We start from the raw sequence: 20,981 nt of genomic DNA, 5'->3' as shown, positions 1-20,981 counted from the left end.
ATAAGGGACACTAGTTTTTTATTTAATTCTATAACAGAATGGACAAATCAAGCAAAAAACATATGTGACTGACAAGCTCACTTCAGTTTGTTCATCAGAAATATATATGTGAAATATAATATTATAACAAAGTAGTCCAAATCAAAATAGGTCCTTTACCCAAATGCTCTTGTTTCTATTAAAGTTCCCAATCTTTTAAACATTAAAAAGAAGTTTAAAAGGTTTTAAGATGAAATATGCACTATATAAAAACATTTTTCCATCACCTAACAAAAGTACTCTTAATTGTTATATTGAGTTCCTTAATTACTTTGTATTTTAGTCTTGTGTGTTAGCTTCAGTGATGGGACCTCTTTTAGCTTATGCAGCGCCACTTATCTGTAAAAGAAGCAGGTTTGTTGTTTTAGATGAAGCTTTATTACATGATCACTGCACAATAATCATCTGAATCAGAAAGTGGTACTGTCTTACCCCTGGTGACACCAAAGCAACTCTCACAGTGCACAGCCCTCTGATAAACCCACATGCTGTCTCCAGCCTTCAGATGTCCCAGAGAATTCTTACACACATCACACTGTTACAGAGATATCCACAGAGTGGCAGAGTACTTTGATCAAATTTGAGGTTAAATTAAATTTAATAATCTGGGTATTCTACAAATGGTAAAATCATATTTCAGTTATTTGTTCAATGTTGTTTGAAGACTATTTCAGATGATAAACAAAAATGAAAGCTTTACCTTGAAACAAGTAGCATGACATTGTATATTCATATCTTCCAGAATCATCTTGATATCAGAGAGCATTGGTTTATGACAGAATGTGCAAAGATCCTTCTCATTGATTCTCCTACTGTAAAGTAATAATCATGTCACAAATGCTGTCCCAAGTGAAAGGAAAAAAAAAGAAGTGCTGTTTAATCCTACCTCTCAGGTGCTGTGTACAATGTTTTCACACTTTTTGAGGTGTAGGTATCAGAGAGAAAGTCTTCAGGCCTGCAGAGGATATTGCACCAAATCATACATATTAAAGAAAATAAAAGCAATTATGTAAAGAATTTTAATTATACGTTGTGTTTGTTTGCTTTTTTCCTAATTCAAATTCACCTGCTGTCCGTAAATGTTGTAGTGTATGTTTTGGTGGATCCACTGCGTCGTTCATATCTTTGAGCAAAAAATAAATTAATAAAATGTAAATGTTCACAAATTAGATTATCTGCACTTCATCAATCAAAAGTTGAACTCACCTGTCTTGCGTTGAGGACACAGTCTTGACTGTTTTGGTGACCACTGTATCAGAAAGGTAATCCCCATCTCTGTGGAATCGATAAAATGTCATTTTAATTGGTGTTAAGTTTGCAATGTGATTGCACTATGAAGCTTTTGAATATGGTCATGCGAACACCAGAGCCCAAATGAGAATGTGTACCTGCTTTTTATGTATTGGGTTTTGCTGTAGGTCGTAGGACTGGTTATACTGCTTTGCTCGTAGCTATGAAAACACAAAATATGTAAAAGCACTGTTGGGAAGTAAGCACAAAAGGCCACATGCTGCCAGAAAAAATAAGAAGACCCCACCCTGCATGCCTTACCTGCTGCTGGTGTCAGGTGCTGATTGAACTGTCTTGATCGATGTTGGTACAAGGCTATCAAACAACTGGTCCTCAGCACTGAATAAAAGTATTCAATAATTTTACTTGGTCATACTGATATCTTTGCTGTCCAAAAATAGTGAAATATATAGTTCATACTGGGGTTCTCACCTGGATTTGGTGGTAATGGTTTTACTTGTGATCTTTGATGTGGGAGAATCATTATACTTAGAGTAGGATTTGGTGCTGTTCATAAGATAAAGACCGTTTACAAAAGTTGACATGGAAATTTTATGAATTTGAAATTGTGTGTGTGAGGGAGTGAGGAAGATGTATACCTTGATGTGGTTTTTATGGGTGAAGTTGGCATTGTGGCTGACTTGATGGTTTTACTGTCGTCCCTGAACAATGGAACAGGTCAGTGATTTTCTTGTAAAAATAGTCCTGTGACAAAATTTCATACATAAATCCATCACTTACTTATCTGTGGTCTCCTTGGAGGTGGTCACTGTGATAATCTCTGTCTTGGAAACATTGGAGCTTCTGGAACAGAAAAAAAGAGATTCTGGTCATTATTTCACCAGTCACCAGTTTTTACATTTTGTTTATTCTAATTTCTGATTTTCAGAATTGGCTAATTCAGGTCCATAATGTAAAATTTGCTCTATTTATTTATTTATTGCCCTCGTGTCTGCGTGGGTTTCCTCCGGGTGCTCCGGTTTCCTCCCACAGTCCAAAAACACACGTTGGTGGGTGGATTGGCGACTCAAAAGTGCCGGTAGGTGTGAGTGTGTGAGTGAATGTGTGTGTGTGTCTGTCTGTGTTGCCCTGTGAAGGACTGGCGCCCCCTCCAGGTTATATTCCCGCCTTGCGCCCAATGATTCCAGGTAGGCTCTGGACCCACCGTGACCCTGAATTGACTGTGAGGAGTTGGTGTGTTCTCCCTGTGTCAGTGTGGGTTTCCTCCGGGTGCTCCAGTTTCCTCCCACAGTCCAAAAACACACGTTGCAGGTGGATTGGCGACTCAAAAGTGCCCGTAGGTGTGAGTGTGTGAGTGAATGTGTGTGTGTGTCTGTGTTGCCCTGTGAAGGACTGGCGCCCCCTCCAGGGTATATTCCTGCCTTGCGTCCAATGATTCCAGGTAGGCACCGCGACCCTGAATTGGATAAGCGGTTACAGATAATGAATGAATGAATGAATTTATTTATTGCAATTGCCATGACTTCACCGACGCTGACTTGAGATTATTTGAGCAATCAGACACCTGGAATGAAATTCTGAAGAGGATTTTTATATTACGTTGTACTTTTGCCACGTTTACTGACATTCATTAAATTCATAAAGTCATGCTAGTATCTATTGTTTGGGGCCTCTGTAATTACCACTGAAGGCTGAGTTTGAGGTTTCCTTTAAAGACGTATAACACAGTTTACCACCATTTCACTCAGTTAAACAGTTTATGAGCTCTATGTGATGAATGTATGAACAAATAGCTGGCAGGCTTTGACCCTTCTACTTAAATCCAAATAAGTCTAAGCAGATTACTACTGAATGCGAATGGCTTGAGGTTACATTTAACTTTCTTTAACTAAAGCAGGCCTGGGACACTAAGTGAATGACTGGAGTGAAGGCAGCAGGATTTTTGCTTGTAGTGTAAACTGCAGACACAGGAAAGTGATGAGAGAATCTGATCAATGTGGCTCTCTGCCTTCCAGAGCAAGCAAACCTACAGAAGTACAAGGCACACTCTCTATTTTAAGGATGACAAACGAGCAAGAAATGAAGGCCTTGATTGTCTCAGTAACACCTGAAATATATTCAGCTGATCTGTGCTAATAAACATTTACCCAATATTGGTTGAATCTGAGAGTATCTTCTCAGTGATTGCTTCTGCTTTGGTTGGTGATTTCACTGATGATGTCCTGAGAAAATATAATTATGAAGTAAACTGTAATAATACAAAGAAACATACGTTTGTAAAATAATTATGGCGAATGCACAAAATAAACTTTACTGCCCATTGTTTCTACCTGTTAGTGGTTACAGTCTTTATTGTGCCGTCTTTGACAGTTGTAGCAGTGAAAGTACTGAAAGGGAAATGCATTGTGTTTTTTAAATTCGTCCTGGAAAAAAGAATGTCTTAAAACAAGGTGTGTCACAGTAAAACAGCTGGGTGTGGAAGTGACCTTTTAAATATTTGAAATGCTTTTCTTAGTTCACTTTATTGTGTGTGCCATAATCCAAGTAAAGACACACTTGAAAGGATATATTGAATAGCAATATCCACTTCAACAGCTGAACAGAAATAAGGGCACCTACATTTCTGGATCCGATGTCACAGATTCTGTTCTGTAAAACAGAAAGAGTTATTAAAACATTTGGAGCTGGTGGTAATTGTCACCCCCTGGCCCTGTCCTGTCTGTTTTTCTCACCATGTGCTTATTTAGCACATGGCTCTGTTATTGTTTTTATCTGTCTCTGCCTTAGTCCCGCCACTGTCCAATTGTCCCCAGGTGTTCCTTGTCTGTGCTGTGTGTATATATAGTCCCTTTATTTCAGTGCCCCCTTGTCAGTTCTTATGTGTGTATATATGTGTTTCTGTGTCTCTGTGTTTACATGTATCTACCCTGGTTCACGATTGTTTCCTGTCTGTCCTTGTTTCATTCAGTTTGGTTTAGTTTAGTCTTGTCTTCATACTGTCTGTATTACCCGTGTTTATTTTGATTCTGTCATTGTTAATAAAATTCCTTGGGTGTACATCCACCTCCCTTGTCTGTCCTGCCCAGCCATGACAGTGATGGTGTGGGTTCACTCACATACAAATTCACTCATTTGAACACTTAATCAGTCACTCATTCAATGTCTCACTTCAACACTCACACAAACTCCTTCTCTCACTGAAACATTCACTCGTTCAATCACTTTCACACTCACTTGTTCATTCACTCACATACATACTCAAACACTTACTCATTCACTTACTAGCATACTAATTTATCCAAAAATTAGTATGGAAATACGACCAGCTTTAATTTATGTGTAGGGGTGGCACTGCAGCTAGTGTTTACCTTGTAGTGGTTTTGGTGTTTGAAGTTGGTGATGGACAAATTTGCTTTAATGGAAGTTGGATATTGCTGTCCACACTGAACATGAACAGAGAGTTAAAGCATTAATCATAATAAATAAAGCAAATGATCAATATGCATGCATCAGCAATATCCACTTAATGTGTTGCCCAAGTACAGTGATGGATTAATAATGAATAATGACATTTATATTGTTGGATCAAGTGTCACAGAGGAAGTTCAAAGGGTTATTATAGCATTTGGATTTGGAATGAACACTCATTCAGGATTGTTTTTACCTTGTAGTGGTTTTGGTGGTGGAAGTTACTGACGTCACTTTTTTGCTGTCCACTCTGTACATGAGAAGAGAGTGAGAGATTGATTTTTGTTTGTTTGTTTTTGGTCTATTAATTAAGGTGCACTCAACAATGTTAATTTAAATAAATTTAATTAAACAGCAGATTAACATGGACAAATCCACTTACATTATTGGATCAGATGTCACAGGTGTAGTTCTGTAAAATAAGTGATGTGATTGCACTTAGATTTGGTGGAGTTAGTTTTTATGGTGGTTGTGTTTTTTAGATGCAAAGCACTTCATGGGACTGGTTTGTTATTTACTCATTTATTCACTCGCTCACACTCTCTCTCTCATTCACATACTCACTCATCTTAATCAAAATGCTCTATACGGGGAGCTATTTACAAATTTGATTTAATTGCAGAATGCCCTTGTTAAATGTGTAGTATAAGATGAGAGGTGAATATCCAAAATTTATATCTGATATCTGGCAAATTTGAACTTGTGTGTCAGGAGGAGGTGCAGAGCATGGTGTTTACCTTGTAGTGGTTGTGATGGTGGATGCTGTTGAAGACACTGGTTTGACAGTTTTGCTTTCCACTCTGATCATGAATAGAGAGTGAATTTATTTATTCAAGTAAATAAATCAAAGCATGAGCAACCTAATTAATGTGTTACATAATTACACTAGTGGATTAATAGGAATAAGTTCACCTACTTTATTGGATCAGATGCAACAGATGAAGTTCTGTAAAATAGGAAGTGTTATGAATTTGGTGGTAATAGTTTTTTGGTAGTGGTACTATTTTAATTTGTTATTCTACCCTCAATTACTCACTTACTCATATTCATTCTCTTACTCATACCCACTCACTTGCTCATACTCACATTCTCTTTCCCATACTCAATCACTCGCTTATTTACTCTTTTATTCACTCACTCACTCGCTCATTTTATAAAAAAAAGCTCCACAATTTGTGGTAGTCAATGATTTGTATTAATAACAGCAACAGTGTATCTTTTGTTAGATATTGGAATTTCTTTATGGTTGGTACAGGTTTTCATGCTGTTAATATGAAGATGAATTTCTAAGAATGTCAGTATCGAAATGATACCAGTTTGAACTTTGTGTGTCAGGAGAAGGCACTGAGGATTGTGTTTACCTCACAGTTGTTTTGATGGTGGAAGTTGGTGATGTCACTGTATTGCTGTCCACACTGAACATGAACAGAGAGTTAAAGCATTAATCATAATAAATAAAGCAAATGATCAATATGCATGCATCAGCAATATCCACTTAATGTGTTGCCCAAGTACAGTGATGGATTAATAATGAATAATGACATTTATATTGTTGGATCAAGTGTCACAGAGGAAGTTCAAAGGGTTATTATAGCATTTGGATTTGGATTGAACACTCATTCAGGATTGTTTTTACCTTGTAGTGGTTTTGGTGGTGGAAGTTACTGATGTCACTTTTTTGCTGTCCACTCTGTACATGAGAAGAGAGTGAGAGATTGATTTTTGTTTGTTTGTTTTTGGTCTATTAATTAAGGTGCACTCAACAATGTCAATTTAAATAATGCATTGTTTAAACTAAACAGCAGATTAACATGGACAAATCCACTTACATTATTGGATCAGATGTCACAGGTGTAGTTCTGTAAAATAAGTGATGTGATTGCGCTTAGATTTGGTGGAGTTAGTTTTTATGATGGTTGTGTTTTTTAGATGCAAAACACTTCATGGGACTGGTTTGTTATTTACTCATTTATTCACTCGCTCACACTCTCTCTCTCATTCACATACTCACTCATCTTAATCAAATGCTCTATACGGGGAGCTATTTACAAATTTGATTTAATTGCAGAATGCCCTTGTTAAATGTGTAGTATAAGATGAGAGGTGAATATCCAAAATTTATATCTGATATCTGGCAAATTTGAACTTGTGTGTCAGGAGGAGGTGCAGAGCATGGTGTTTACCTTGTAGTGGTTGTGATGGTGGATGCTGTTGAAGACACTGGTTTGACAGTTTTGCTTTCCACTCTGATCATGAATAGAGAGTGAATTTATTTATTCAAGTAAATAAATCAAAGCATGAGCAACCTAATTAATGTGTTACATAATTACACTAGTGGATTAACAGGAATAAGTTCACCTACTTTGTTGGATCAGATGCCACAGATGAAGTTCTGTAAAATAGGAAGTGTTATGAATTTGGTGGTAATAGTTTTTTGGTAGTGGTACTATTTTAATTTGTTATTCTACCCTCAATCACTCACTTATTCACTTACTCATATTCATTCTCTTACTCATACCCACTCACTTGCTCATACTCACATTCTCTTTCCCATTCTCAATCACTCACTTATTTACTCTTTTATTCACTCACTCACTCACTCACTCACTCATTTTATAAAAAAAGCTCCACAATTTGTGGTAGTCAGTGATTTGCATTAATAACAGCAACAGTGTATCTTTTGTTAGATATTGGAATTTCTTTATGATTGGTACAGGTTTTCATGCTGTTAATATGAAGATGAATTTCTAAGAATGTCAGTATCGAAATGATACCAGTTTGAACTTTGTGTGTCAGGAGAAGGCACTGAGGATTGTGTTTACCTCACAGTTGTTTTGATGGTGGAAGTTGGTGATGACACTGGTTTGTTGTCCACACTGAACATAAGAAGAGAATGAGTGCATTTATTTATGTAAATAAATCAAATGATCAGAATTCATACTCTCAGCAGCACTATCCATTTCACTAATGACTGTTAAAAATACAATAGAACATTAAGAGGAATAATGCTACCTACGTTGTTTGATCCAATGTCACAGATGAAGTTCTGTGAGAAAACATTTAGACAGTTATCATAGCATTTAAAGTAACATAAATGAGCTGGTTTGTAATTCACTCACATTCGGTCAGTTTGTCAGTCACTCATTCACTCAATTACTCACTCACACACCGTTACATCCACTCACATACTTACTCACTCAAATTAAACATAATGCTCCACAAAGTGTGCTGTTAATTAATGTGTGTCAAACACGGTGTGTGCTTGTTAGATGCTGGAGCATGTTTTAGTGCTGTTTTAAAGATTGAGATTTTTACCAATCTAAACTTTGTGGGTGGACTGTGTTTACCTTTTAGTGGTTTTGATGGGCGAAGTGGGTGTTACTGAACTGACCGTTTTGTTATCGACTCTGAACATGAAAAGATAGTCAGTGCATTTCTTTTATTTATTAGAAAATAACCTACTGATCCATACTTCAAACATACATTCATCACTTACTGATCTGTGGAGTCCTTGGAAGTGGTCACAGTGACTAGTTCTGTCTTGGAAACACTTGAGGTCCTGGAACTGATGTAAAATAAACACCAAAATAACAATTTTTATTTCATATGTCAATTTTTTAGCTTTTGATAATATTTGAATCAGATTTTTATGAAGTTAAATCATTTTCATACCCTTTATTTGAGGTTTCGGTAGTTACAACACGAGTCTGGGTTTTCCTTTAAAGGAATGATATTTTTAAAATATTTAAAACATTTTTGTGGTGTATGATACCTTGCAAAATATTTCATATTCAGTGTTTACACATTAAGTGTAAGGTGTTTATATACCAGCTAAAATAAAAGAAGATATTAAATATAAGATAATTCACTAACATAAAGAAGGGGAAGTGAGTCCCTCAAAAAAAAAATAGAAGCTGTAAGAGCAGCAAAGAGTGGACACATTATATATTTAGATTAAAAATGATGGTGTTGAGGCATCTGTGCAATTTTATGGTAAATGTACATTTTCTGCTTTATTCCTGACAAGTTTCAGCATATTAATAATATAAATAAATATATAGAATGCCACATAAAGTTTACCCGTGAGCATCTGATGCATCCTTATTTGCATCGAATCTGAGGAAAGAAAATATTTGGGAAACATTACAAGATTTAACACTGCTTTTACTTTATTCAGTTCTTACATTAAATGCATTTTTATTGCTTTCTGTTTTATAATAACATGACAAATGCATTCGTGCTTTTACTGTGTGAGGTGAGCTTACATATATGATTCAGGCATTACCTTTTGGTCATGCTCTGGACTGAGGATTTTTGGGGTTGACTGATGGATGTGCTTGTGGTAGTGGTTATTGAGGTTGTTTCATCTGGAGAGCTTCAGGCAATAATATGCAAAAGCATATTACAATACATGTATGCAGAAGGAACAGATTTTATTATATGAGGAAGAATGTAAGCCAATAAAGATTTGTACCTGTTAAGATCATTGGATCGAGTCCGGTTTAGTACTGCTCTACCAAAATTTGAGTCTTGGCTGTAAAATGTGTAGCAGGACAGAAAGATTTCAGCTTTTGGCAGGAACAATATTATCATTGTACATAGTATTATTTCTTTAAATGATGCAACAATGTCAAACATCTGAATCTTTCCCAGTAAAGTACTAGGTCAAACTGTCTGAAAGAGGATTTAATTACAATTTTGTATGTTTAAATGTTAACTCACTCCACAACTTTATCACTGTTTACATCCTTCTTGATCCAGCTGTTGTCCTTTAACAGGGATGTCTTCTTCTTGCTGTCCTCCACCACATTCTTGGGGCTGCTGTTATCTGCAGTTTAACAGCATTTAATTGATGCATGTATATGTATTCATTAGGGATGAACGAGATATGAGAATTGTGGGCCAATTTCCAAATCCGACATTATACACGTACATATCTGTAGACGCGGATACCAATGCAGATAAACACATTTATAAAATACTGAAGATACCCAGGATTAACATTGCTGATAAATGTAACACTTATTTGCATAACATTTTAACAACCAACTCTACACAATCAATAAAATGAACGTCTCCTAAAAAAACTTGTTAAGCACATTTATTTAGCTAACTGTTAAATTAGCGTTAAATTAAATTATAGATCTCCTCAAACTAATAAAAATATTAATAATAAATACATAAACATTAACATAAAGCAAAGGGTTAAACACAAATAAACACCAATATACCTATAACAATGTAACTCTTTTAAACAAACAAAATACAGAAATAAGCGCTTCGGCACTGCCTTTCTGCTTCTCCACACTGTTAGATGGGGAAGTTTATTTTGTAATTTTTTGTCACCCGGTTTTTATCTGACATAATATAAATATCTCAGCAAAATCAAAGTGGCACAAAGCTGATAATCTTTAAAAAAGCAATTATCTGCTGATACTGATATAATTCCGCATCATATCATCCATATCGTTGTGCATCACTGGTATTCATACTCATCAAAAATTTTTTTATTTAAAAAAATTAAAGTCAGACAAATGTGACTTCAATAATTCATTGATGTCTGAACAATAGCTCGTATGTACAGATACATAACTTTACATAAGAAGGGAAGAATATGATCATTTGAAATGTAATTGAATGCCAGTATATTTCCTGTTTTATAGTTATTTTGAAATGTTTTTGGTTTGTTTTTATGAAATAGACATGATATAAATGGCAGCTGTTTTCAAACTATGTTCAAAAAAATTCAAAACAACACAAATAGAGATATAAGTTTTAGTACAGAAACAATGCACCAACCGTAGCTAGACATTTACATACCCTCAGTATGGACATGAATGTCATAACAATTTTGAACTTTTTATATACCAACTGTATTGCATTGAGCTGTTAGCATTAAACTGTGGGACTGTTTTGCTGCCAATGGTCCTTGTACATTCTATAAAGAGGGTAACCTCAGACAATCAGTTGAATGTTTGAAACATGGACACAAATGGGTTTTCCAACAGGACAGTGACTTCAAACACACATCAGATCTGGTTGTGGACAGGATAAAGCAGGTTAACATTAAGCTTGTTAATGGCTTTCCCAAAGACCAAACCTCAACATTTGGTGACTGTGCCAAAAAAAACAAAAATAAATAAATTGAATGCTACAAGAAGAGTGGTCAAATATCCAAGAAGTATTAAGTCAGAAGTTTGCTGATAGCTACCCTTTGTGTCTGGTCAAAGTGCAACTTGCTAGGAGACATTTAACCAAACATAAGGGGTTATATATTTGACCCTTTATGTATAACAACATTTTAAGTTGTACAGGAAATAAACTTTAAAAAATGTTAAAAAAAATTGTATGCCAAATACTGTCGACACATTCATATTCATGTTGAGTGTATTTAAAAATTAACCACAGTTGTGGTTTGGCAGATTTAATTCAGTTATTGAATTCTACAGAATAAACGAAGACTGCTGCCACATTTTTCCGCCCACTTGTATGATACAGTTGGTTTCCACCGTGTGAAAAAAGATGGCCATTTTTATTATGTAATCGTAATAGGAAAGCTCCCCATTATTATGACTTATTATATCATAGTTATGATTTAGTTCAAATTACAAAGTACATTCAAATTATTTTCAAATTTACTATTTAGAGATTGTATGTTATAATTAGGAGGCAGTCATTATATTAAGAATGCCTCTCATTATTAAGATGAATCAAATGGATATACTTTCAGATTGTGGAAATATGTCTTCACATATTAGAGATGCAGGACCTTAAAGTTCTAGAAGAGATGATTGCAGTATAAAGGTGAAAAGCATTTGCTCACATGTTTGAGGAGGATATGATTTCCTGCTTCCAGACATGGTGTATGCTGGTGCTTTGGGAGGCAAAAAGATATGAATAAGATGGCATAGATGTAATATACGATTTTTTTAAACATTATTTATCAACAAAAAATGATGCTGTTACCAGGCTTTTGTCAAGATCGTGCTTCATGACAGTGTCAAGTTATGATTCCTCAAAGCATTAAAATGGGTTTCATACTAAAATTATATTTCTGCTTTCTCCTTGGTGTTTGTGGTTGAATGCCAGACACCACCCTGCGATTACAGTTTTCTGAATGCAAAACTTGTCTGTCTTGCCCCTCATAAAGGCACACCCTGCTCAAACACACCCCTGGCAGCTCTTGAGCACTTTGTAGGCAGGAATTATACGAACATACGCATCACCATGGCACATCTGTTTGTCCTTTACACAGCACTAATATACAACGCCTTCAGTGAAATGGTATGCTTTTAGCTTTGGAGATGGAATTCACTGTACGATTCTAGGAACATATCATTTATATTTGCACATCCATGGTAATGTAATGTAGTTCAGCTATTGCATGATTTAATTTTATTTTAAACACAGGTCAGGTGTGAGTTGTAAGCATGTTATGCCCTTCTGTAGCCTTTTGTGTTGAAATCTCTGACTATGTCAGTTTACTCGAAGCCATATATCTGTCCTTCTGTATAACAACAAATCGGCTCACGTTGGGATATCCATAGAATTCAAATTCAGCTGTTTCCATTAGATTCATAGGTGCAACCCGTTCAACAGTAGCACTCAAACTGAAAATAATGATAACTCATAGTTTCACTATAACTGCCTAGTAAAGCTGTATCAACAATTATTGTACAATATGTCAAATCCAGAAGACAACAATACATTCAACACAAACACAACACAAGTAACACGTCTAAGGCAATATTCCTGTTCTGGAAGACGGGAAAAACACCACTTGTTTATACCAAGGGCAGACCTACCTTTCTGTCTCAGGTGAACCACAGTTGAATGTGAATATCTTTACGGAGTGTCTGTGTGTTCCAGTGTATTTGACCTGCTGGGAGGAGACACTAAGGGTGGCAGAAGGTGTGGCATCTCACTGTACACAAACCCCAAAGAAACCTGAACAGTCACTTACTGACTTGTCACCATGGATACATCAGTGTGTGATTAGTGTTTATGCGTGACAGGTGGATCAGCACCTCTGACCCCATCCAGTTAGGCAACAGCCTAAAGCCTGTAGAGGGTGGGAGAAATTTTTAGGCCCTGAGTCATGTGTCATGGAAAGTATCTTTACACAGTTCTAAAACACAGAATTCAGAGATCTGTCACAGCACAACCAGCATTATTCAAACCGTTCCAGGTTTACACCTGCTCAGAGGGTTGAACTTACACATTTTGATCATTATAAAACCAAGTGGGTTTTAAATTAATGTATAAAATGTGTGCTAGTTCTGTGCAAATTCACAATTTTCAATTAGTTAAAAATCTGGAAAACTGTAGAAAGATCTTTTAAATGATGAACAGAGCTGTAGATAGCAAAAGGCTGCAGAACATCCAGATATAATATATATCATATTCAGAATTCTTCAAATATTCAGGTAGCTAGTAAGGTATAGTAATAATTGACTCAATATAATTATTCAGAATATTTGAAGCATTGACAAAAACACATTTTGGCATCTATGTTAAAGGACATAAATCTACACTGTAGATATTAATATTGTATATGACACATATTTACATATGTTATGCCAAACTTTTAAATGATAGAATAAAACACAATTCAGCAAATCACTCTTAAGTTTACGATATAATCATTTATTCGCTTTCATAAACATGACTATAAGAAGTAGAAACGTCTTAAATGGAAATGTTTCTCTGCTTCTGGAATCTTTGAACTGAGCAGTGATTGCGTTAAATAAATAATTTAAAATCCACATTAACTTCTCTGTTATATTATAAAGAAAACACAACTACAGATTTTGGTCTGAAATAATCTTTAGTCTAAAATATATGGAAGTTTTAAAAGCTTGTTTAACATAAGAAGGCTTTAAGTAATCATTTAAGTCTCACATTCTGCTATAGTGTAGCTTGTACCCTTTGTACCTAAGATATGCAGGTAGTGAAAACAAGTACGTGGAAGTGAAGGTAACAGATTGTAAAGGAGAGTGAAGAGATATCAAGAATGGGAGGATCTCCAAGTCTTAACAAATAATATGAAGTCCACATACTCTTCTGGGGTGTGACAGTGCATTGATTTACACACACATTAATGAGAGAGAGAATGAGAGAGAGAGAGAGAGAGAGAGAGAGAGAGAGAGAGAGAGAGAGAGAGAGAAATCATCTTATGAAGGTATTGAGCAATGAGTTGGATCTGATTTCTATTTTGATTAAATGACAGACAATGCTCCTGCCAGACAGACTCACAAATTAATTTTTGTTCAAAGTAATTCCAGTATGGTTTTTTTGGGCTCTACTGCTTCTATAACACATGACAGGAGAAGTCAAACAAACAGTTTTTAAATAATCTGGTAATGTTATTTTTTCCTGAAAAATAAAATCCAATATTTAGTTTTTTCCCAAGTGACACTGTTGTACCTCAACCACCATCCAAATACTTTCCTCTGAAATGTTCTGAGTATATGGCCCACAACCACTAGATGGTGCAATTAATGAAATTTACAGAGGAAAATGTTTTTTTTTTTCATAATAAACATCAACACATTACTTATGTGATTCAAGAGCTATTTTCAAATGAAAAAAACAGAAATGTATATCAGCTCACTGTTATATTGGGTAATAAATTGGGGAACAAATTCGGATGTAAGTATATTTATGTTTAAAACCCTGCTCAAGTCAAGGCAAATTATTAGATCTGACTATTTTCAAAGCACTGACCTTATTTCATAATTGCATGTCTTTGCTCATACTTCATTGATGCATTGTTGTCCTTTGACTGAACAGTACTGTCTTTTTATACAAATTTTGTTATAAGGAGGAGTTGAATTTAACATGGGTTAATTGAGCAGTCTGAAGCTGACAGAATTTTATATATGTTTTCTGCCTGAACAAAACACATGATGAAAATCCATTTAAATTAGCAGATGTTGTGTGTGCAGTGATATACAAAAAGTGTGCAATCCTGTTCATGTTTCTGAGTGCAAATAGCTAGAGACATTCAGCCAGAGAGCCTTATATCTTTGTAGGTTTGCATCTAGCATTGAATATGTTGAACTTAGGATAATTTGTTCCTGCTCCAAAATATCCCATTCTATTGAAAATGTTTCCCTATATAGAAACAATGTGTGCACAACTCCTGTGTCAACTGTGGGTGCACCTTAAAGTAGCTGAGTTCATTAATTAGAAGAAGGGATTGGATGCTTCTGAATATTCCGAATGTAGCAGTGTTCAATCTAGAGTGCATTTCTTTGAAAAGCATATCTTGTCCTATTACTCTCACACTGTCTTTCTCTTGCTCTTCCTGCAGTGATGTCTAAGTGATGTTGCCATGGTTAGGGTTTTACTCAAACAATCTGGCCCAGAGGGAATGCTCTGGTCCCTGTTCACTTGTGATGTCTTGTGTAAATAATTTACACACATGTAAATCACTCCAAGTATGAATCTGATACAGATTGCTTAGATACTCTACTATATTAGGTATAGATCTGTTAAATCTAAGGAGATTTCAGATTTATTTAATAATGACAAAAAACTAAGCATGTAAATACTGGGACATGTACTATATGTTTATCTATATACATGTGCATGTAATATGTGTGTACAAATTAATTAATATGCATGTGCAGCCTAATTTACTTTTCATCCATCCATTATCTGTAACCGTTTATCCAGTTCAGGGTCACAGTGGGTCCAGAGCCTACCTGGAATCATTGGGCTCACACTGACACTTTTGAAGTCACCAATCCACCTACCAACGTGTGTTTTTGGACTGTGGGAGGAAACCAGAGCACCCGGAGGAAACCCACGCAGACACAGGGAGAACACACCAACTCCTCACTCCTCACCTGGAGGGGGAATCAAACCCACAAGACCTACAGGTCCCTGGAGCTGTGTGACTGCGACACTACCTGCTGCGCCACCATGCCGCCCTAATTTACTTTCTCCATTGGTTATTCCATGTCATTGCACCATGACTTACCCACCCCCACATGAGGACCATTTGTCTTATATGTGTGTCTAGAGGTGAAGAAATAACTTGCAAATATCCGAGGTGAATATTATCTGCTTTCTTTTAAAACATGAATGGCAGATTTTATTTATTTATTTAATTTTTGGCAACAAATTTAGCATAGAGGTGATCTTCACTCAAGACTGGCAATTATATTCATGGGTCTTGATTACCATGGTGTCTTTTGATCCTGTAATAAAAGTCATGCAAAAACATTATATCTAAGGGAAAATTCAAAGTGGTAGAGTGAAAAGAATTTGCCCCATTAAAAAATACTTACTTGATTAAAAGATTGTTGTTTCTAAACAGGCTCTGTGCATTTTCACACATTTATTACATTTATGTATCAAAGACAAAAATAATTGATTATACATTGCCATTTTGTCATAAAATTTAACAAGCTATTTTCCTTGCAGTGACTTTAAGTCTGATACACATTGGCTGTGATGTGCCTCATTTAAAAAGCAACCCGAGTGTGGCTAAATTGATGCAGGATGAATTTGTATTTTGTTACTTTTTCTTGACTTCACAAGAGCAGAGAATTCCAAACATGGTGTTTATGCATCTACATTTTCATAATGAACTGTATATATTGGAAAGTCAGTACTGAACTTTGAAACATTATTTTGTATACAGACTTTTTCATTCCAAAATGTTCCCTTAACAACTTCTTAAAGGCCACAGCAATGTCTGTCCCTTTTATGCAGAACAAGAGCTTTACATTTGCTGTTGTTGTTGTTGTTGTTTTGGTCTACAGATTCTCACAGACACCAACTTCTATAGCAGGGTGTGGCATGTGATCATGCATGGACAGGCTATGTTTATTTCTTAAATAAAACACCCAAAACCAGCTAGCTCTATTTTACAATCATGTATAAAACATTAATTTCCAAAAAATAATTAAAGTAAGCTGCACTGTAAATAAATTCTTAATTTCCCCTTTAGTCATTATATTGTAAATGTTAGCACAGTGTCAGCAATGCTAAAACAACCAAATACTTAAGAGCTTTATTTTAAAAATGTAATATTTTTGCCAAAAGAAATTGCAGATCTTTCTGTATGTGGAAAGCCCGCTCACGATAATGTAGAAAGTGAAAGTAGCCTTTGATGTGTTTTGGAATAAACCTTTCAATTTCACTACGACGTTTAACATTTGATTTTACGGCGAATAGGTTCTTGATTGACCAACATGTACTAAATCACTGTGAGGAAGAGGTTTTATAATGCGAAGTGTGTTTATAAATGAATGAAGACCTCGGTGCTCCTCCACTATAACCCCCTCAGCACAGTGTTATTGGGATGGTGATGTATCCCGGCATGCTTGACACAGAGATGAACGGGGAAGGATGATGAAGTTAAGATGGCAGCGCTGCTTCGGGGAGCTGCCTGTCTACTCTGTGCTCAAGAAAAATAACAAGGAACAGACGAGAACAACGGACGACAGCTCGCATTTTTAACAGACTTCGGCTTGTGCGAATGAATATGAATATATCATTTGGCCTAAAACGCTGCTGTCATCGAGGCGAGGGTTAAAGCTGTGTGGGGGGAAAACAACCCGCTTATTTCGCATTTGCCCCAGTGGCTAAACGCGTATTAACGTTATCACCATTGGAGGTGTGGAGCTAACGTTAGTGGATGCAGCTAGCCGTCACTGGACGCTGTTTGTCGCGGATATATGGGGAGAGTTGTGTGCTTTACAGAGGCTGGAAATAACTATTGATTTCGAGGTTGTGACATTGGTGAGATATATGCATTGTTCCCCTAAACGATGATGTGTGCTGCTGCGGCAGCTGGAGCCGGCGGCGGGCTTCTGCCCTCATCAGGTCCCTCCATGGGGCTGGGAGTGAGGGTCGTGTCTGGAGCCGGCAGCGAGTTCTCCTCTTTCGGAGCGGGCATGGGTTCTTCTGCAGCTCCGGGGACTCAGGCGGACTGTCGGAGCCGATACCAGCTCCTCCTGTCAGGGCGAGCCTTGGCAGAGAAATACCGGAGGATTTACACCACCGCTGTCAACGACAAAGAACAGGGCTTAAGCCTGGGCAGGTGAGTTATGGCCTGTCATATATTCACTATGGAAAGCGAAGTGAATATGGGCCTGCTTCTGGTTCTGTAAACATGACACGGGACTGAATTTAGCTTTTTATGCGCCAAATTTCCGTTCCACCTTAAATAGTGCAGTAGTTAGAATGGGACTGCAGCACCAATTAAGGTGGCACGGAGAATTAGAACGAGAAGCTTGCAAATACAGAGGCACGTTTAGCTGTGTGTAACATTGCAACTAAACAAATGTTTAAAGTAGCTAAATGTTGTACGAGAAACACAAGCGAACCATTTAGAGCATGGAAAATATTTTACGTTAACGTTGTGGAGGTTAGCTAGCGGACGTGCGAGCTAACTTCCTTAGCTTCGAACGGCTAAATCATAACGCTAACTCCCGGTGTTTGTTTTTTGACTGCTGTAACCGAGAAAAGCCTGTTCTCGTTCCTGGCAACTCCCTTACATTCAGAACACATGCTCTGTCCTGATAATTACATGAGATTAAGATTACAGAAAGCGGGCACAACTGAGACCTGTGCTGTTTAGGTTATTCGACACATAAACGGTTAATTCAATAAGCAGCTATCGTTAACTGTTAGCACGACAGTCATCCTTCACAGACCAGCGCTGTAGGTGGTGATTTAAAATGTGAAATTAAGGCTAACGTACTATCGTTTGCTGAGGTGACGCAGTTGTTTGAGGCAGACTGTTTCTGAAATAGCGTTACGCTTATTAATTAACTTATATTAATAGCTAGCTAGTTGTCATCCGCTAATAATTGTTCAAGTTGATGTGATTATTACTGACTCTTGTTGGCTGTTGCTTAGCAACTGGGCAGTTTTAGTAACGTTACTGTTATTTAAAAGCATCCCAATGTGGTGGGCATCACCTCTGCTTTCCGTTGATTTTAAATTTTCGGATATTGGACGTGTGGGCCTGTTTGTACCTAGAATATCATAGGAATTCATTTTGATAGGTTCGCATTGCTTTTATCTCACCAAAAGCTTTCTATCTTACACCAGACAGGCGTAAACTAGAAGTAGGTTTTGGTTCAGCTATATTCACTAATTGAGCGAATCGATGAATCCTGATGTATTTACTCGTGAAATCAATACGCACAGGCCACACATATTTCGTTAGCCTGCGCAGACTGAAGTGCGCTGGGTCTTACGTCACCCTCTTCTCATCTGTAGACAGTGCTGAAGAACCGGGGGCCTAATACGTTACCACTGCATTCTCCAGTTCATAGTTACCTTCCTGCTCACTGTGACTTTAAACACTGTGGGGTAGTGCAAATAGAGTATTATTGTTACTTTTGCAAGATAAACATAAGCAGGAACAAATGTAGTGTAAACACAAGTGTCCAACCCTCATGTTCACTGCCTCCAAACAGTATATTCATTGGTATCTGTAGAGTATATTTTTAAATTGTTAAGATAAATACATGCAGCAGCAATTTAACCCCTTTTATGTTCTTTACCACCTCCAAACTGTATATGCTAGCATATATGTTGAAAATCATAAACACCTTTTACTCATTTCGTCTACGTTACACTACACTCACTCTAGACACAGGCGTTCAAATTGCGGTTCACAATTTTAAGTGAAAACATTTTTTATAAAATTCAGAATATATTTCCTTACTATTTGCTAGCTCTTCAGTCTGTTTGTGTGCTGGAAACAGGTCTGATGTGGTTTGCAATTGGAATCGAATGAGTGTTGTGGAAGAGGAATCTGTTGTGTAGTGTGACATAATCAAAGAATAGTAATGTAGCGCCTGGGACGCCCCTCGATACCCCAATGAATAGTCTACCATCTTAGATCTTTTCGCCTTGTCTGACATATCACATGACATTTTCTTTGATAATGACCAATAGGAGGACACAGCACACACTAGCACACAAATGTAAACATGGAGAAGAGAAAGAGGGAGACTGCTGCTATAGCTGTCAAGTGGAAAAATGAAACTGAGGTTTGACATGTTAACCCATTTTTCTTAAGTCCTCTTTGCGGGATAGACAATCCATACTATCCTCTTTGTAACACCCAGGAACAGGTCCACAATCGTTTTTTCTTTTTCTTTTCGGTACACAAAACCACCAGCATTACATATAGCATTTCTGTAGCCATGATTGACGGTTTGTTGACCTGCTTCTTGGACAATGTCTGAACTCAGGCAAGAAAGTGAACGATGATTGGTCCGTGTCAACTGTGTAGTGTTGCGAGTCTTCTGACCAAGACAGGCTAATTTGACACAGGAAAGGTTTTAAAAAACAAAAATATAGTGTAGTCTGATCCTGGCATTAGTCTGACATGCTAGGTTTTCTCTCTCTTTCTCTCTTTCTGCTCATTGCATAGAAAAGCATCTGGAGATGTTTAGACAATGAAGAGAACTCCAAATGTTGAAAGTCATGAAAAGAGGTGAGGATATTACTTTGAATATGAAGAATACTTAAGGTGGAAGTGACTATAAGTTCAGGAGAGCACTTAACTGCATGAAAGTATGCACAGACCGAAAGTTCTACAAAACGAAACAATTGGGGTTACAAATTAGTTATGTGCTAATTCAAACAGTGAATAAAAACTTTCAGACAAGTTAAGTTTCAGCCAGGTACATGCAACTGCGGTCTTTTCCTCAAATATAGAATTCCTTCATAAAAGATGTGGAGCTTTTGAAAATAAATAAATCAGAGAGAGATTTTCTGATCCCAGAATCATAGATGTTGCCTTTCAGATTTGCACAAAGCCTGTATAATATCTGCAGAAAAACATAAAATAAAAAGGAGGCTCTGGGGCAACATCACTTGAAGCTAAGATCACCATACCCTGTGCCAGGTGTTGGACTGAGGGATATAAAGCCTTCAGGTATATTGTCAAGCAGCAACTGCAATCTCCGGAGTGAAGGATCTTGATCCAATACCTTTACTATGAACTAGAGTACAGTTTGGGATACCTGACCTGTCTTCGGTCCTCATGACTAGATGGCAATACATCTTCAGAGGAATCTTCCTACATATATACTAAAGACTTCCCTGAATGTTTCTGGATGCTACTAAAGCAAAAAGCTACAAGTTGTGTGATTTTAGGGAAACACTATTCTCTCTGGTTTGTTTACATTCAGGATCTCAGCATCTTTTAAGATGAACCACTTTTGTTTCTATGTGCCTGAAGT

The 20,981-nt window shown here is 36.8% G+C and overlaps 2 protein-coding genes across 14 annotated transcripts in view; one reads left to right on the top strand and one right to left on the bottom strand.

Moving 5' to 3' along the window:
- Positions 1-12: 12 nt before the first annotated feature.
- The window catches only part of scel (sciellin), a 29,652-nt gene continuing 8,683 nt past the window's right edge, over positions 13-20,981 (bottom strand). Inside the window, exons 1-35 of one of the 2 annotated variants that reach the window (XM_066686830.1) lie at positions 12,564-12,655; positions 11,582-11,632; positions 9,481-9,586; positions 9,233-9,292; positions 9,044-9,133; positions 8,839-8,874; positions 8,431-8,475; positions 8,255-8,323; positions 8,106-8,165; positions 7,775-7,804; positions 7,581-7,634; positions 7,121-7,150; positions 6,942-7,004; positions 6,588-6,617; positions 6,395-6,448; positions 6,120-6,173; positions 5,675-5,704; positions 5,496-5,558; positions 5,141-5,170; positions 4,955-5,008; positions 4,659-4,733; positions 3,910-3,939; positions 3,621-3,677; positions 3,438-3,512; positions 2,071-2,133; positions 1,929-1,991; positions 1,762-1,836; positions 1,591-1,668; positions 1,428-1,490; positions 1,246-1,314; positions 1,106-1,162; positions 926-994; positions 740-851; positions 472-574; positions 13-378 (exon numbers count right to left, since the gene is read on the bottom strand). In XM_066686830.1, coding sequence (XP_066542927.1) covers positions 356-378; positions 472-574; positions 740-851; positions 926-994; positions 1,106-1,162; positions 1,246-1,314; positions 1,428-1,490; positions 1,591-1,668; positions 1,762-1,836; positions 1,929-1,991; positions 2,071-2,133; positions 3,438-3,512; positions 3,621-3,677; positions 3,910-3,939; positions 4,659-4,733; positions 4,955-5,008; positions 5,141-5,170; positions 5,496-5,558; positions 5,675-5,704; positions 6,120-6,173; positions 6,395-6,448; positions 6,588-6,617; positions 6,942-7,004; positions 7,121-7,150; positions 7,581-7,634; positions 7,775-7,804; positions 8,106-8,165; positions 8,255-8,323; positions 8,431-8,475; positions 8,839-8,874; positions 9,044-9,133; positions 9,233-9,292; positions 9,481-9,586; positions 11,582-11,618 — 2,007 coding nt within the window. In that variant the 5' untranslated portion in view covers positions 11,619-11,632; positions 12,564-12,655 and the 3' untranslated portion in view covers positions 13-355. Of the gene's footprint in view, positions 379-471; positions 575-739; positions 852-925; positions 995-1,105; positions 1,163-1,245; positions 1,315-1,427; positions 1,491-1,590; positions 1,669-1,761; positions 1,837-1,928; positions 1,992-2,070; positions 2,134-3,437; positions 3,513-3,620; positions 3,678-3,909; positions 3,940-4,658; positions 4,734-4,954; positions 5,009-5,140; positions 5,171-5,495; positions 5,559-5,674; positions 5,705-6,119; positions 6,174-6,394; positions 6,449-6,587; positions 6,618-6,941; positions 7,005-7,120; positions 7,151-7,580; positions 7,635-7,774; positions 7,805-8,105; positions 8,166-8,254; positions 8,324-8,430; positions 8,476-8,838; positions 8,875-9,043; positions 9,134-9,232; positions 9,293-9,480; positions 9,587-11,581; positions 11,633-12,563; positions 12,656-20,981 lie in introns of those variants that run through there. The other variant, XM_066686831.1, reaches the window with a different exon arrangement.
- mycbp2 (MYC binding protein 2) overlaps positions 16,977-20,981 on the top strand; it is an 81,796-nt gene continuing 77,791 nt past the window's right edge. For 6 of the 12 annotated variants that reach the window (XM_066686819.1, XM_066686829.1, XM_066686825.1 and 3 more), the window contains exon 1: positions 16,977-17,815. In XM_066686819.1, the coding sequence (XP_066542916.1) occupies positions 17,544-17,815 (272 nt within the window). In that variant the 5' untranslated portion in view covers positions 16,977-17,543. The remainder of the gene's footprint in view (positions 17,816-20,981) is intronic. The other 6 variants (XM_066686828.1, XM_066686826.1, XM_066686821.1 and 3 more) reach the window with 1 other exon arrangement.

This window comes from Hoplias malabaricus, chromosome 12 (assembly GCF_029633855.1).
Source record: "Hoplias malabaricus isolate fHopMal1 chromosome 12, fHopMal1.hap1, whole genome shotgun sequence".
Classification (NCBI taxonomy): Eukaryota; Metazoa; Chordata; class Actinopteri; order Characiformes; family Erythrinidae; genus Hoplias; species Hoplias malabaricus.
This window is presented reverse-complemented; position numbering and strand designations above follow the sequence as displayed.